General features: G+C 27.3%; 1 protein-coding gene across 1 annotated transcript; it reads right to left on the bottom strand.

The window, feature by feature from the left end:
* Nucleotides 1-833: 833 nt before the first annotated feature.
* Nucleotides 834-15,666, bottom strand: LOC126858219 (uncharacterized). Its single transcript, XM_050608367.1, has 4 exons — nt 15,464-15,666; nt 11,409-11,524; nt 3,090-3,332; nt 834-1,139 (listed from the first exon to the last, which is right to left on the bottom strand). The coding sequence occupies exons 1-4, from the start codon at nt 15,629-15,631 to the stop codon at nt 1,025-1,027; spliced, it is 642 nt and encodes a 213-aa protein (XP_050464324.1). The 5' UTR covers nt 15,632-15,666; the 3' UTR covers nt 834-1,024.
* Nucleotides 15,667-15,981: the final 315 nt, after the last annotated feature.

Raw genomic sequence — 15,981 nt, 5'->3', positions numbered from 1 at the left:
ATTATAATGTATGACTTTAGATTTAAACTTAAAATTAAAAAAGACAATTCTTTTGAATGAAAATTGAAGTGCAATTTTTGTCGCAAATTTTTCTTTTCTACATCTCATCGAAATTAGAACTTTCTGGATTTCTTATATTTCCTCAAATATTTGTTTAAGTATATAATAAATTTTATATTATATATTTATTGTAGTATATTCTTTTGTGGTATATATTCTTTTTATATAATTTATCTTATTTTTCGGAAAGATAATAAATTATTTACAATTAAATGGAAAAACTGGCAAATAAGAGCCAAGGAGCAGGTTTTAATGTGTGATCTTATTATTGTTACATTTTAGTAAGAAATGTGTATTAAAAATATACATTTTGGACTGTTTTTTTATCCATCTTTAGCATAAATATATAAAGATTATGCTAATGATCATCATTATATTGTAAATCACTGGATATACGTATGGCAATGACGTTTAGATGTTGTCCACTAATTTGTACAAACTCTAATTTGTAACAACTCTCGCGGATTTTAGTGAGTCTTCTTTTTTGATCATCGATTTTAATTTAAAATTGGATTGCAACAAATATTGTGTATGTCAAGTTTTAAAATACCGAACGTACTAAATCTAAAACACATTTTTAGAACACATTTGTTATTAAAGTTTAATATGAATAAGTTCGCAAACCAATACCCGCACTCTTGACTCTTATTTGCCAATTCTCCTATATAATTGTTAGCACTCTGAGTCTATTGCTGTTATTATACAATCAATTACATTACAGTTTTTCTATTTTAATAAAAGAAAAAAGAAAAGAAAACTATAATTACACACAGCAAACTTCTTTATTATTCCCACAATTATTAAAAATATTAAACGCATGCATCATTGTTAAGTCTTGATAGAGATCAGATTTTTAATAATTAAAAATCCGAATTTCTTAATTAATAACTTTTATAAACATTAACTAGTCGGTTTCAAAAGATTAATAAAAATGTTAATTCAAATGTGTTGAAGTTAGTGCATATTAATTTGTAATAGAAACATCAGCACAGCTTCTAAAGGTCTCTTGTGGACCGCAACCCATGCCTTGTTTTCCATTTTCACAGGTGCCCCAGGTGTTTCCAGTGCGATAGTTCCATCTGAATCATAAAACATATATAAATTTTATACTTATTTGTAAATTATTCTAAAATAATATATTAAGAAAAATTTAATTTTATTAAATAATCGTATTTATACATCATACACATATATATATATATATATATATATATATATATATATATTTATATTTATATATTTATATAAAAATGTATTTATTATGAAATTTATAAAATAGATAATATTTTTTCACAAATCGAGCAATTCTTGATGAATATAAATTAAAATCAATCATCTTGTAAAGTTCTTGTAAAAAGAACCGGATAAAATTCCGAAAATGCAAAGCCTCCGATTAAGCTAAAAATTTAACCAAAACTTGTCCTTGACTTGAGTATAAAGCACCTTGAGGGTTTTTTGCCGACGAGGCCCCATTTGTCTCCTATGTTCCATCAAAATTCCAAATATTTTTACTGTATATCTTCGAAAATATTGATTTTAGAAAAGAAAAATTTCAAACAAAAAATGAACCTATTAAAAAACTGAAAAGGTTATTATGTTTCATATAAATCCATTATTTTAGGAGTTACGCGATAAAATAATAATTTCAACACTATCGTGTTACACACTGCCTCCACGCAATTTTTTAATGCGAAGTGAGGTTCCACATGAGGATTTACAAATTTTCACGCGAAGTTAGGTTGAAAACGAAAAAAACCCTCAAGATGCTTTATATTCAAGTCAAAGACAAACTTTGGTTAAAATTTCAACGCAATCGGAGGTTTATCGTTTTCGGAACTGTACTCAAAGAACCTAACTAGAAATGATTTTTGTAAAACATAATTTTAGTAAAATAAAAATAAACGACATGTCTTTTTGTTTCACATAAACATATCATATTTGCATATCCTATCTAAATTCAAATAATTGAATATCTTCAAAACTATTATTATTCTAAAACTACTTATTATAAAATGTTTCAAATAAAAATGATTGTTACTTACGAAAGGTATTAATTTTTTATTTTTATTTATGTATATCCTATTATAATTAACATAGTTTTATTGTATATAAAGGCATTATATATTGTACGCATTATATATTGTATATAAAGGCAATTACCCTCCATTCCCTATCCCATTTCCATATATGAAAAAATTAAGAGAAAATCATCAAAAATCAATAATTTTAACATTTTATAAAAATATATAATCTTGCAAAATATATCTGCTTTTCAATAATCTATTTTTATATTTTTATAAATTAAATATGAAATGAATTGATTGATATAAAAATTAGATAATTCCACTAAAAAAAATATTTATATATTGCAGATGTTATACTACGCTTGTATAAATATATCATTAATAGATAGATTCCATTGACTAATTTATAAAAAATGTAGCAAACATTTAGTGGAAGAATAATTACTTTATAAGATACTATAAATATATCATAGAAAATATTAAAGTAGTAATAAATCGGCAATGTACAACATAAATTATCTAGATATTTTATTTCTATAGATGATTGTGAAATTGTGAACATTAGAAATAATAGATTTCCGAAGATTCTCAGTACAAAGATATTCAGTACAAAGTAGCGACAACAATTATAATCGAAATTATTAAAACAATTTTAGAAGTGAATAAACATAACAATATACTTTACAAAATACTTTACATTTTATGTCACAAATAGCATAAAATATAGAATAAATTATAAAATAAATTATAGAATATTTTGCAAACTATTGGTTTTTTGATAATTCTAATTTAATATTTTTATTTATAAAATAATGAAAAGAAGCGATCTTCTCGAGATGCTCTATAATATTATGCGACAATAATATATTATATTATTATTAGTAATACATTATTATTAATAACATATTATATTATATTATTATTTTTGACCACATAATTAATTTATATTAATAATATATTATATTATTATATTATCAAGTATGTTAGTTATGGTTTATTTCTGACCTGAGTACGCAATGTTCACATGTGAGATCTTTTGGTAGAACCAGTTTGATGACGTATTCTTTTGGTCCGCTAACAGGGAATTTGTAACCGCTACCGTCCGCTAATAAAAGACGATGCTGATCAAAGCACTTTTCTGTTTCCAATTCCGTCTTTGTTTTCAACTCGCAGAGGCTGAAGTCGAAGTTACCCAAGTGACTGGCTGTGAGACGAACAGTTACATCGATAGTAGAGCCTGCTTTGTATCTATATGCAGTGATATTTTCATATAACATACATTTTCATATAATATTCAATGATAGCTTAATTCATAAATCAAAAAAATAAATTGACTTTATAATAAAATATCGGAATTTGTGAAGTTAGTAGGTTTGGCTTTCCATTTGACTCTAGATAGTGACTACTTACTTGGCATTATATAATTTTATTTACATTTTTATAATAAATAGCTAATTTTTAAGTAATATTTGATAGTTGTTTAAACCTGTTTTCCACAATACGATTTTTTTGTGCAGAATAGCATATATGATTTGCTGCCTTATGCTTTACATCGTAAAGCTAAGCTGAGCACGCTGCAGATTTTTGCTTCACACGGAGCAAAGTTGGCTTAGCGGATGAAAATTGCTTAGCTGATGGTAATTTATGCGCTGCTCCTAAAAAAAAATTGTTGCGAAAAGAACGCTGTACGCAGGAAAAGTATAGGAGCTTTTCTTCTTTTGTTAATTTTAAAGTAGTTCTTCAATTTTTATTATAATAATTCTGAGATTTTATCGCATATAAGAAATTTTTTCCTATACGTCAATGAGACTTATTATTTGTTCTCTGGATCACTTTGACGATTCTTCCATTTTTCGATTTGCCAGGATTCAGGAAATCAACCAACAGCGGGCACACAATGATAAAACAACAAGATTATGTCAATATTATCATGTGAACTCACTAGTTCTCATTGGCTGCTTTGCCTAGCAGCAAAATACGCAGAGAAAATAGCTCGTTCTATCGGGTAAAATTGTTAGTACTGCACGCAGCATTACTTGCAGCAAATGAGTTTTTTTGCTGCGTAGTCTGCATGGGAGCTGGCAAAGTTCCACGCAAGAAAAACTCGCACGAAAAATCACATTGTGGAAAACAGTTTAATTTTAGATAACATTCTATTATTTGCACATTCAAGTTTGGATTGTTTTTTTATGTACTTGGCATGCGTTTTTTATTTTTTTTTAGAAAAATTTTATTAAAAGTTGTATATATAAATATACATACATATGTGTATATATATGTATATGTGTATGCACATATGTGTGTGCATATGTGCTTGTCTGTTTGAGTACATCAGTGCTATTCTCCATTTATTACTTGTTAGTAACGAGATGCTGGATGCGCGTACTATATTATTGTATACGAGAATATCTTTTTGACTTTATCAAATATATGATTTTAATGTACATAAAAATAAATTACAAAAATTTTAATGTTATAAATTGATATAATTGCAAAGCGGTTGAGAGAAAACTTTAAATAAAATATCACAAAAATATGTGAATTATATAAACAAGATAATATATATTAATTTAGTGTAAAAATAAAAAATATAGCAATATTTTATATCAATAAAATATCAAAGAAAAACTGGTAATTTTGAGAATTTTTGCGGTGCTTTTAGAAAAATATTGCTTATTGTGATATTTGGGCATTTCTATATATGAATTCGATTAGCAGATAGCAGGTAGCGAGTAGCGGGCAACGGATAACAGGTAGATACTCCTCCACGATCCTAAACACAGATTTATTTCAGGGATCTGGCGTCTCTGTCCACAACTCTTGATTTCTCCCTTCCTCGAAGAGAAATCATGATCCTAATCAGTATTCTACTCATCATTACATTATCCTTCCTTATCCTTATCTTACATTATTTTTCTTTATTAATGGGTAAACCGCTGAGGGCATTATGTGTACAGATATTGGAGGCATTGATAACCATTACTACGCATTAGTAGGACATTAGTGGGCATTAGTAGGCATAGTGGATAATATTAGGCATTGCTTGGGCATTACTTAGGCAATACTAGAATAGGCATTGCTAGGACATTAGTGGCATTACGTAAGAATTTCGGCAGTAATGCCCAGAAATTGGGCATTAGTAGTCATTGATGTACATGATTTTGGTCAGCGATTTACCTCTTGCTCCTTACCCATGAAGGAAAGCAAATAGGGAAATCACCTTCATTAACTTTTTTAAGAAAACACTGGCTTCACTTAAGATTAAATATTCCGAAGATTTAAACAGCTCTCTAATCGGATTTTCGAAGTTTCGGGAATTGATTTTGAACGATGCTACAAGATACGATAAATATACGCCAAAAATCCATATAGGCATCTGAAATGTTCAGGACTGAAAGGACTGACATACAAATCGGGAAGCTTCAAATCATCGAAAAAAAAAGATCTGCTTTGCAAGCTGATATATTGGGATATATTGGGATTATGCAAAACACATTGAAAGGGAGCGGAACATTTCACTACAAGATTGGGAAATACAGTATATTTCTCAAGATACAATAGTAGCCAACCAAATATACAATAATAAGCCAGCCGTAATGGAATAGCATTAGTATTATCAAAACGGACAAGCAAAACGATTCTAGAATATAAAGAAAATGAGGGATTATGTCAATGAAAATCAGATCATACCCAATTAATATCAACATAATCCAAGTTTATGCTCCAACTTCAGATTCAATAGAGGAAATGATACAAGAATTCTACGAATACTTAGAAAACACCATCAATGAGATATTTGCGTCCGAGATTCTTATTGTGCATGGAGACATGAATGTAAAAATAGAGCGGACAACAAGGATCAAAAATTTTGAGATATAGTTGAACATTTTGGCTTGGACACGAGAAATGAAAGAAAAGAGCGTACTTTAGTTCTGTCAGGAACAACTAACCATTGCAAACATGTTTCAACATTACATGAAATGATTATATATATAGAAATCACCCGATGATACAGAAATCAGATCGATTACATCGTGGTTAGATTACGATGGAAATCGTTTACTCTATTGTAGAGCCGACTCTGATGCTGATTGCGGATCTGACCATCAATTAATGACAATGAAGTTTAACGAAGGAGACAGAAAGTAATCAAGAGTTGACGCGATAATTTATGCATATGTTTTATTATAATCAAATTATATTCATATTTTAACTTAGTGATAGAAGACAATCACAAAAAGCGTACGATTCGGTCCTTTTTTGGACTATCTTTAGCGAAATTGTAAAATATACGGAATATATTATATTAAAAATGTAACAACAATAATACGCAGCACAAAAGTGAATTACTCATGTTGTTAAAAGGTAAATGTAATGGAATGGAATTTTGATACAGAAAGAGATTGTCTGATAAAGTGTACTACATTAATAAACAATTGGTAATGTAAATATACCGAACTTGTACGAGTCAACCATGTTGTACAGAAGGCAAATGTTACACACGGATGTTTGGGACAGGATCTCTTTCTGTTTGTAAATGGAGACAATATTGCAAAGAATTCTATATATAATAATAAAGAGAAGGAAGTAGTAAACGAAGCAAGGGAAGAACAGAAAACAAATGCTGAAAATGAAATAGAATCTAACATCCTAAAAATTGAAATTGAAAATATCATAAAGCACCTCAAATTAAATAGAGCTTGGGAACTTACGGCATTCCTGTTGAAATGATAAAACTGTTGGAAGATAACAAAACAATTAAAATAATTCCCAGCATCTGCAATAAGGTGTGACAGAATGCCTAAATGGCCTAAATAACCTAAAGATTGGACTAGATCAGCATTTATCTCAATAATAGAAAAAGGATCCAATATCAAATATCGAATTTATTATCGAACAATATCATTAATTTCACATACCAGTAAGATATTACTGAGAATAATTGTTCAAGGCTACAAAAATACTTAGTACCATAGATTTCATCCGGACAAGCAGGCTTTTATAAAAGGCAGAGGAATTAGAGATCAAATATTTAACATTAGCCAATTAATAGAAAAAGCGTGAGAAATTAATACACTTATATTCTTGTGCTTTACAAATTACAAAATAATCTTTGATTGTGCGTTGGGACAAATTATGTGCTATAATGAGAAAAATAGGGATTTCAAGTCATTTAATGTCTCTTAGCAATTTATATGAAAACAACGAGACATTATTAATAATTATTTGATTAATTAATTATTTGATAACAGAAAGATAGATCCATTCATCAAATATAGAAGAGTGTATCAAGGTTGTATATTGTCATCCAGAACTATGACAGGAGTGTGCAAATCAATGAGAAGAAATTTAATAATCTTAGATATGCGAATGACATAACCCTAATAGCAAAAGATGAAACGGAAATTGCAAGAATGTTTAAATTAATTGCAGATAAGCCTAGGGATTAGAAATAAATAAGATCAAACTTATGATAGTTGATGGAAGTAACAATTGACAAATGTACTCCCCGAAATCGGAATAATAAAGGATTTTATATAAGGTTTTTAATATCCAATAAGGGAGGCTGCGAAACGGAAAGTAGAAGTAGTGGTTTGAGATGTGGTGCTGGAAGAGAATGCTCCGCATGCCATGAACGATAAGAAGAACGAATCTATCAATACTCAATGAATTTGGGATCAGCGATTAGCTGTCCATTGTCTCGCAAGCATGTTCTGCAATGCTTCACGTAACTAAAGGAGACTAAGACAAATTAGAAAAACTAATCTTTCAAGATAGAATAGAGAACAAAAGATCGAGAGGAAGATCCCCGTCACGATAGTTGGACAAGTGAGAAATATTACAGGACAATCATTACTAATCTCCGCGAAGCTGAGGACAGACAAAGATAAAAATCAAGGTTCAGCAATATTCATAGCCATCACGATTCTTTAGACATGAAGATACGATGAAAAAGAAAAGAACGCTTGTGAGACAAAATGCCGCGTTCCTAATTATATGTATCTAACGACTCGTTATTAACATACGAGCAGTGAATAGAGAGCAATAAGCGTGAGTCACGGAATCGGGCCGAAATGTACAGGTGCAGTACTTATATACATGTAATGACAATAAGGTTAAAATTTAAAATAAATTTTAATGCAAAAATTGCTGTACTGACTTATTGCACATGTAGGATTGTTACAAATATTTTTCTAACATAAAAATTTACAAATAACTCTAGACATGAGTACTGTTCTAAATTGTGTCAATGTTAGCTATTAATATTAGGCCAATGATCAAGTACAAGAGTGTAACTTTTAAAATAATTTTACTAAAAAAATTAAAATTTTTTATTTTTTAAATTTTATTAAAGCTTTGAAATAATTAGGAATAGTCAAAAACTCTTGATAAATCCTGTATGGAAAAATCAAATATTAATCTAAAAATAGATACCATAATTTTTTAATTTAAGAATTGTGCTTTGTATTTTAAGTGAAAATTTAGATATAAGACAATTGCGCCTATACATCGCATAGCAATAAGTGATGGAATTAATAAATACTATTACGTTCTAGCAACTCTACGATTCTTTCCTTTCGTGAAGTTGTGGCAATGATCGTCTATTAGTAATAAAAATGTATCATTTAATAAATAGAACATCTTGCACCATGTGTTCCCATAAAAACTTAGTCATTTGTCAATAATTATATGTATCAATAACCGTGGAAGACAAAAAAAGATCGGTGATGAAATCACGCCGATCTTCTCAAAATAAATAAAAATCAGTAGATATTTCTTACAATAGAATTTTTCGGCGGAATAAAGTAATACGAAAAAGACAATCATTTTTCTTTTTAATGAAATGCAAATAGATCAATAATGATAAAATTATCTTAACAAAATGCTCAATAAATACAGTCGTATTAATATCGATAGAAAGTAATCATAAGGAAATAAGATCTTTTCTAATCAGATCACGCGCGAGAATCCTCCAGGAAAAGTAATGATCAAGGGATCTTTGAATTTTAATTCGTTAGAATTTAGAAAGACCTCATTCTTATATTGTTTTATTTTTGAAAAAATTTTGGAAAAACTTCACTTTTAGAATTAAAATATATCTCCAAAAAGAGAATTATAAAAAAGGAACCTATAAGACTTGAATCATTATTATTTTACAAGTCTCTATGTTCTATGTATCATGATTCCAGTTAGTTACTTGTGCAACCAATGTCCTCACTTGGCATCATCTTCAATCTCCAGAGCAATCTATCTGCAAACACGAATCGAACATCGGACTGATATGAGACTCAAAATGAAACACTGCACTAATTCCTCCGACTTCGAATCACTATTTTAAAAAAATAATTAAATTCTGAAAAAGGACAATCAGAGCCAAGCTCAATTTATAGAGCGTAAGCAATTTATTTAATATACGATGTTCTATATAAAAATAGAATTGAAACGGATGTTTTAGCCTTTTTTGGGGCCATCTTTAGTGTAAACATAAATATTTTGTATATATAAATTCACATCGCACGTTCTTATCTAATTAGGCGGTTGCAAGAAAGAAATAACTAAATAAAACGCTCGCATGGTCATGATAGGTTAAATCAATAAATTATTAATTAAAATTGATGAACTTGGTCAAAAAATAAAAGAAAAAAATAAATAAATAGTTAAAAAGTAAAAGTGGAAACATGGTCGCGAATTAAAAATTAAGTAAATAAATAATTAAAAAGTAAAAAGGTATATAAATATAAAAATAAAAATTAAATGATGAATAAATAAAAGGCGGAGATTTCTCACATCATTATGTGTTTTTTGAAGTTATTAAGACGATGACCCATTCTTCGAATGTTGAATCGAAAATTAGGATCCAAGTTAATAATGATCATATTAAATTGTCAATTATGCAGAGTCAGACAATGATCCGCACAAAGTAGTGAAACTTAATTTAAAATTGTGTGTAGAAATTTAGCGAGGTAAACTCCACAGTGTTTAAAACGATAATTATCACTCATCACTTCATTCGACCTGAGTCCGAACTTCTATAGGCGCTTAAGGATATTTTGAATGTTCAATAGTAGCAAAAAATTGTCAAAATTAAAAAGAAAATGTGTGTTGTTTTTTACGTTTATACTGTTTGAAAAATTAAAAAAGAAATCCGGGTTATGAAAAAAATTAAAGTATCACAAAATAATATGGATTTTGACGTTTCCGTAAAAGAAAATAGTTGTAATTAATATTTTTCCTAATTTATAGCGAAAACTTTTGATCATGAATACCCTCTGAAATCAACTGCAAAAAACAATGAAAAACGAGCAATTTGCAGAAAGAGAAAAAGAGACCGATAACAATTTTCTACAATTTTTAGTAAATAACTTTTAAACGAATAAGTAGATCTAAATCAAGTTTAGTACAAATATTTATTAGAATTTCTATAATATATATGAAAATTTTTATTTCATTGGTAATATTTTTTCCTTGTCAAATTTCTCAATAAGTGCTACAATAGGCGTTTATGCATAAGAGTCAACAGTAACTTTAAATTTAAATAACTTCCAAACCATTAAGAGAATTGTACTCAGTTTTTGTACAAATATTCAGAAGAAATAGTAGAACAATCTATGAAATTTTAATGCTTTTGTTAGTATTTTGATATATGATACATACATCCTTAACTTCGGGATAATAAAAGACAATTGTTTTGCTTTTTCTTTGATTCATTCTTTTTCGAGTCTGAACGTAACATTATTAAGACACAATACTATACTAATATTATCTCTTGCAACAATATTTGTCCACATATTTTTTTTTAATTGAATATTATCTGATTGTTTTAATTAATAATAGACCAACAACAATCTGCCTAAATTTGTCCGTCACTATATGTGTCATGTATGTGTGTGTGTGCGCGCGCGCGCGCGCGCGCGTGTGTGTGTGTGTGTGTGTGTGTGTGTGTGTATTGCGCTTTTGGCCGATGTTAAATTAATTTAATATGGCAATTTTTATATTGATTTATATTGATTTTTATAAATCAATATAAAGCTTCGTTAATTTAAAAAAATAAATTATAATTTTGTATTAAAAATATATTTAATTGCAGTACGAACATCATCCTTTCTTTTGGTCTACAAAAAATATTTGCAACAAATATTTTGCAAATAGTTACTTATAGAACTTATATTAACAAAATAATCAATAATTATTTAAAAAATTAGACTTTTCTCTTTAAAACTAGAAGCTTGTCATTTATTTATATTTATAATATAAATATTTTTTTTTATTTGAACTGTGTGTGTGTGTGTGTGTTAGAATGATATTATTATATATATGACTCACTTTTGAACGATGATTCCGGTTCCATAAATCCCACCATTTTCGTTTGGCCGTGGTCGAGGTAGAGAATAATCGTCACCGCATTCTCCGCATTTGCCCCCATTTTTTATGTGCTGAATCTACAATTTTTATTTTTTTTATATAATTAAGTTATATCTGTTTATTCTTATTTCTCTCTATATTTTTTCTATTCTTTAATAATAATATTCTGTGAAAATTACAATAAATTCATTAAAATGCAAATAAAAATGTTTGAATAATTATTAAATTAATTTCAATATAAATCAAAATTTTCAATAAAATAAAATTAATAATAATATAATTAATAATACTATAAATATTGAGAAAAATCTATTGAATACTCCTAAAAACTAATAAACTTAACAAAAACGATAAACTTACGAAATGTTTTGTTTAAAAATTTGCAATATTTTACTTTTAAAAATACTTGCAAGTATTATTTATATAACCATGAAGGAAGAGAAAGGAGAGTTATCTAGATTAGAAATGGTCACGAAAAATGTTCCATATTGCCAAATAGAATAACTTGGACATTTCATCGTCATCTTGAATATTCTAGCTTGAATATGTAATGTTACGTTTAGTTGTATTAGTAATTAGTAAGTGTGTTGGCGACAAACTATTTCCTAAATTACTACACAACTAAACGCAACACTATCTAACTATATACAAATATTAAAGATGGCAACGAAGTAATCCAAATTATTCCATTTAGTAAACTTGGCCACATAAAGAATATTTTTCCTGATCACTTTTTTCTCTCTCTACTCTATCGAGATAACTTTCCTTACTTTTCCTTCATGTATTTAACTAGTTAAATAAAATTTTAAATTTAATTAAGTTTAATAAAATTTTAATGCATGTGTGTATAAAAGCTGTTAATAAAATTATTAAACAATCTTTTAAAATTAAAAATGCAAAGAAATATATAAAAAATTTTAAATTATAATTAATTTATAATTAAATTATAATTATTTTTATATTTAGCGATTTTCTAATTTACTAATTTACGTTGAAATTTTCTTCTATATAAATTTTTCGATATAATGAGTAATGAAAATCTTTAAAATATTGTGGAATTGTTATATTGTTCAAGGTAAGATTCAGTTTCTGTAAGATGTTGAAAATAGAATTTTATGAAATTTTATATCTATAACAAATAATTATCAATAATAAATATAATATAACAATAATGATATACCAATAATAATTAATACGCAATATTTAAATATGTAAAAAAATATATGTAAGAAATATATCTCTAAAGTTACTAAAATTCAAAAATTAAGTTAAAAAATTTTAAAACTAGCTTTTCTTTAAATTTTTATTTGATTTGAGATATAAATTTTTTTTGAATTTATATAAGAAATTTGTGTTTTGCTATATTAAAATAAGTAAAAATTCTAATATACATATACAGTATCCCACCAAAAGTGACTATTTCTTTTTATCTTTTAAACTAAAAGAGATAGATCGTAACAAATATCAAATTAAATGATTCATACTGAACTTGGGGCGATTATGATAACTATCGCCCTTTATTTGAAAAGTTTTTTCTGAAGACATTTTTGACGAGAAACACAAGAAGAATAAAAAGAATAAAAAAAAAATTTTTGACCAATAATTTCCGAGATATGCGATTTTATAGTTTCACAATTTTAATGCATTTTTTATTATAAAATAAGGAAAAATAAAGTTTGTTTATGTTGTATTTGTGTAAAGCAGAGGTAGAAAAAGTATTTGTTTACATTTTCAGAGACAAAACTCTTTGAGTTTTTCCATTTTTCATGAATAGCAAGGTTCAACAAACCTATGTGTCTAATTTTTTGATAGTGGAGTCCTTCTATAGGGGAAGCGGAACACACTGTTTCCACGCATATACTTTTTAATGTAAAATGAGATTTCACATGAGTTTTAAAACTTTTCACTTTATATTTACCAAAAAATTATATAAATAACGCTTATCAATACAAAGATTTGAGTTAAATTTCAATTTGTATGGAAAGTGAAAAAACCCAAGGAGTTTCGTCCTTGGAAATGTAAACAGACATTTTTCTCACATCTTTACACAAATGCAACGTAAACACACTTTATTTTTCCTTATTTTATAACAGAAAAAACATTAAAACTGTGAAACTTTAAAATCGCATATCTTGGAACTATTAGTCAAAATTTTTTTTTTTACTATTTTAAAAACTCCTCTTTACATTTCTACATAGGGGATATATTCTTTACATAGGGGGCTGTAGTTATCGTAATAGTGCTCTGAATTCTTGAGCATAGTGATTGCTTCCAAAAGTTGTATTAACGAACAGAGAAGTTTGCATAATTTTCTTATAATAATATGAATATTTCGATATGAAAAAAGTTGTAGCTATGTTTTAATAAACAATGTGTGATATAATATAAATATTTTACATATTATACGAATTTTATCGATTTAAAATATTACGAGTGACGTCTATCTTTCTATTTTTGGCATTGCCAACTTTTGATTGAGTATAATCAAATGACAATATGCACAGACTTTTATATAATATAGAACTATAATATATACTATAATATATACTATTATATAGAACGTAATTATATTAATATATATATTATTCCATATATATTTTACATTGTATATTATATGCACAAGTTAGAAGTTGGCCATATCGTAGGATAGAAAGATAGATATTTCCCACGATATTTCAAATCGATAAAACTTGTATAATATGTAAAATATTTACATTATATCATACATTGTTGTATTTGTTTCAAACAACGGTACAACTTTTATTACATTGAAATATTCATGTACATTTTTCCGTTAACGCAGATAGCTTTTGGAAGCAACTACTATAATCACAATAGAGCTCGCGCGCGCGCGTGTGTGCGTGCGCGCGTGCGTGTGTGTGTGTTGTGTGTGCCACACATTAATGATATTAGATGAAGAACTGGCAAATAATAGCTGAGGCGTAAATGCACAAATTTATTATGGTTAGTAATAAATGTGTATTAAAAATATAATGTATAAATTACCGATTTCTCCTATCTTCTACAACTATTCTCTATATTGTAAATTATCGATATGAATCACAATTATACAATACATGTAGCGATGGCATTTAAAGATTATCCACTAATTCACGGATTTAGATAAGTTTTCCTTTTTGATTATTGATTTTAATTTAAAATTTGATTGCAACATTGTGTGTACGTCACTGCAAATAATGTGTACGTCAAATTTTAAAATGTAAACCAATATAATCTTTATATATTTATATCTATGCTAAAGATCTATGCTAAAGACTGAAGATGCAAAAAACGATTCAAAACGTATATATTCAATACATATTTATTACTAAAATTGAACAATAATAAATTCGCACATCAAACTTTAGCTCTTATTTGCCAGTTTTTCCACTTAATTGTTAGTACTCTATTTGTTAGTACTCTAATTGTTAGTACTCTAGTTAGTGAATCTATTACGCTGTTATTATTGTAATAATAATTTATATTATATATTTTTCAATATATTTTTATCTTCCATTATTTTCCCTAATTTTAAAATACTTTTGTTTGATATTTTATTTTACAAAAATAAACTAATATTTTATATACGTTTATGCTGCAAAATATAATAACAGACTTTTCTCTCTCTCTCTTTCTCTTTCTCTCTCTCTGTTTGCTATGCACCGCGCGGCACAAACACAACGCATGCAGTCTGATTTATAAAAAATAAAATATCAAAATATAATATTGTTATATATAGATGAATTTAGCATAAAATTTTTTTGATCCTAATACAAATTTTAAAATTCACAAACATAATGAGATAGGGATATAATATAATGATCTTGAGCACAAAAAATGTTCGTTTAAATCAATTTTACCATATTTCTTTATAAAGTAGAAAATAAATGATAATTATAAGTCTTTATAAATAATAAACAACTTTTCTTATGCATATTTATATTATTGCTATATTTTCAATTCATTTATTTAAAAAAACACGCAATCAAATTCTTAGTCTTATATATAATACATACAGTACGACCACCGCAGAAATTTTCGTTATCAGTATAGTTAGGCTTTACGGGGAAGCCCTTTCTCCAGGCACTGCTCCTGTTTACAGGATCCATCATCATTCCATGTCCATAAATTTCTTGCAGATTAATAATAGTCATCAGTGACACCGCGAATAATTCTGTAAACATTTTAAATGTTTTTTGCTTTTAATGATGTATACAAAATAAAGTTTTAATGGAAAGTGAATGCTTTTCACCTTGATCTACTTTATATAGTTATGCCAATTGCGATAAATCATCTGTACTTAATGAGTTAATGATTACTTATGACTTATCTTATCAGATATGACGTATCACGTCAGGAAGTGAAAAAATAAAAGATATTATTAAAGATTTTTTATTACATTATCATTATCATTAAATTTTAATGTTAAGGTAATTTATTTTAATATACTTTCATTTTTTTTTTAATTTATCGTAGAAACACGATTATAATCATTCAAATTAAAAGGAGATTATATTACTTTGTATTTTATTCT

Source organism: Cataglyphis hispanica, chromosome 24 (genome assembly GCF_021464435.1).
Source record: "Cataglyphis hispanica isolate Lineage 1 chromosome 24, ULB_Chis1_1.0, whole genome shotgun sequence".
Taxonomy (NCBI): Eukaryota; Metazoa; Arthropoda; class Insecta; order Hymenoptera; family Formicidae; genus Cataglyphis; species Cataglyphis hispanica.
Note: the sequence above shows the minus strand (reverse complement) of the source record. Positions and strands in the feature narration are given on the sequence as shown.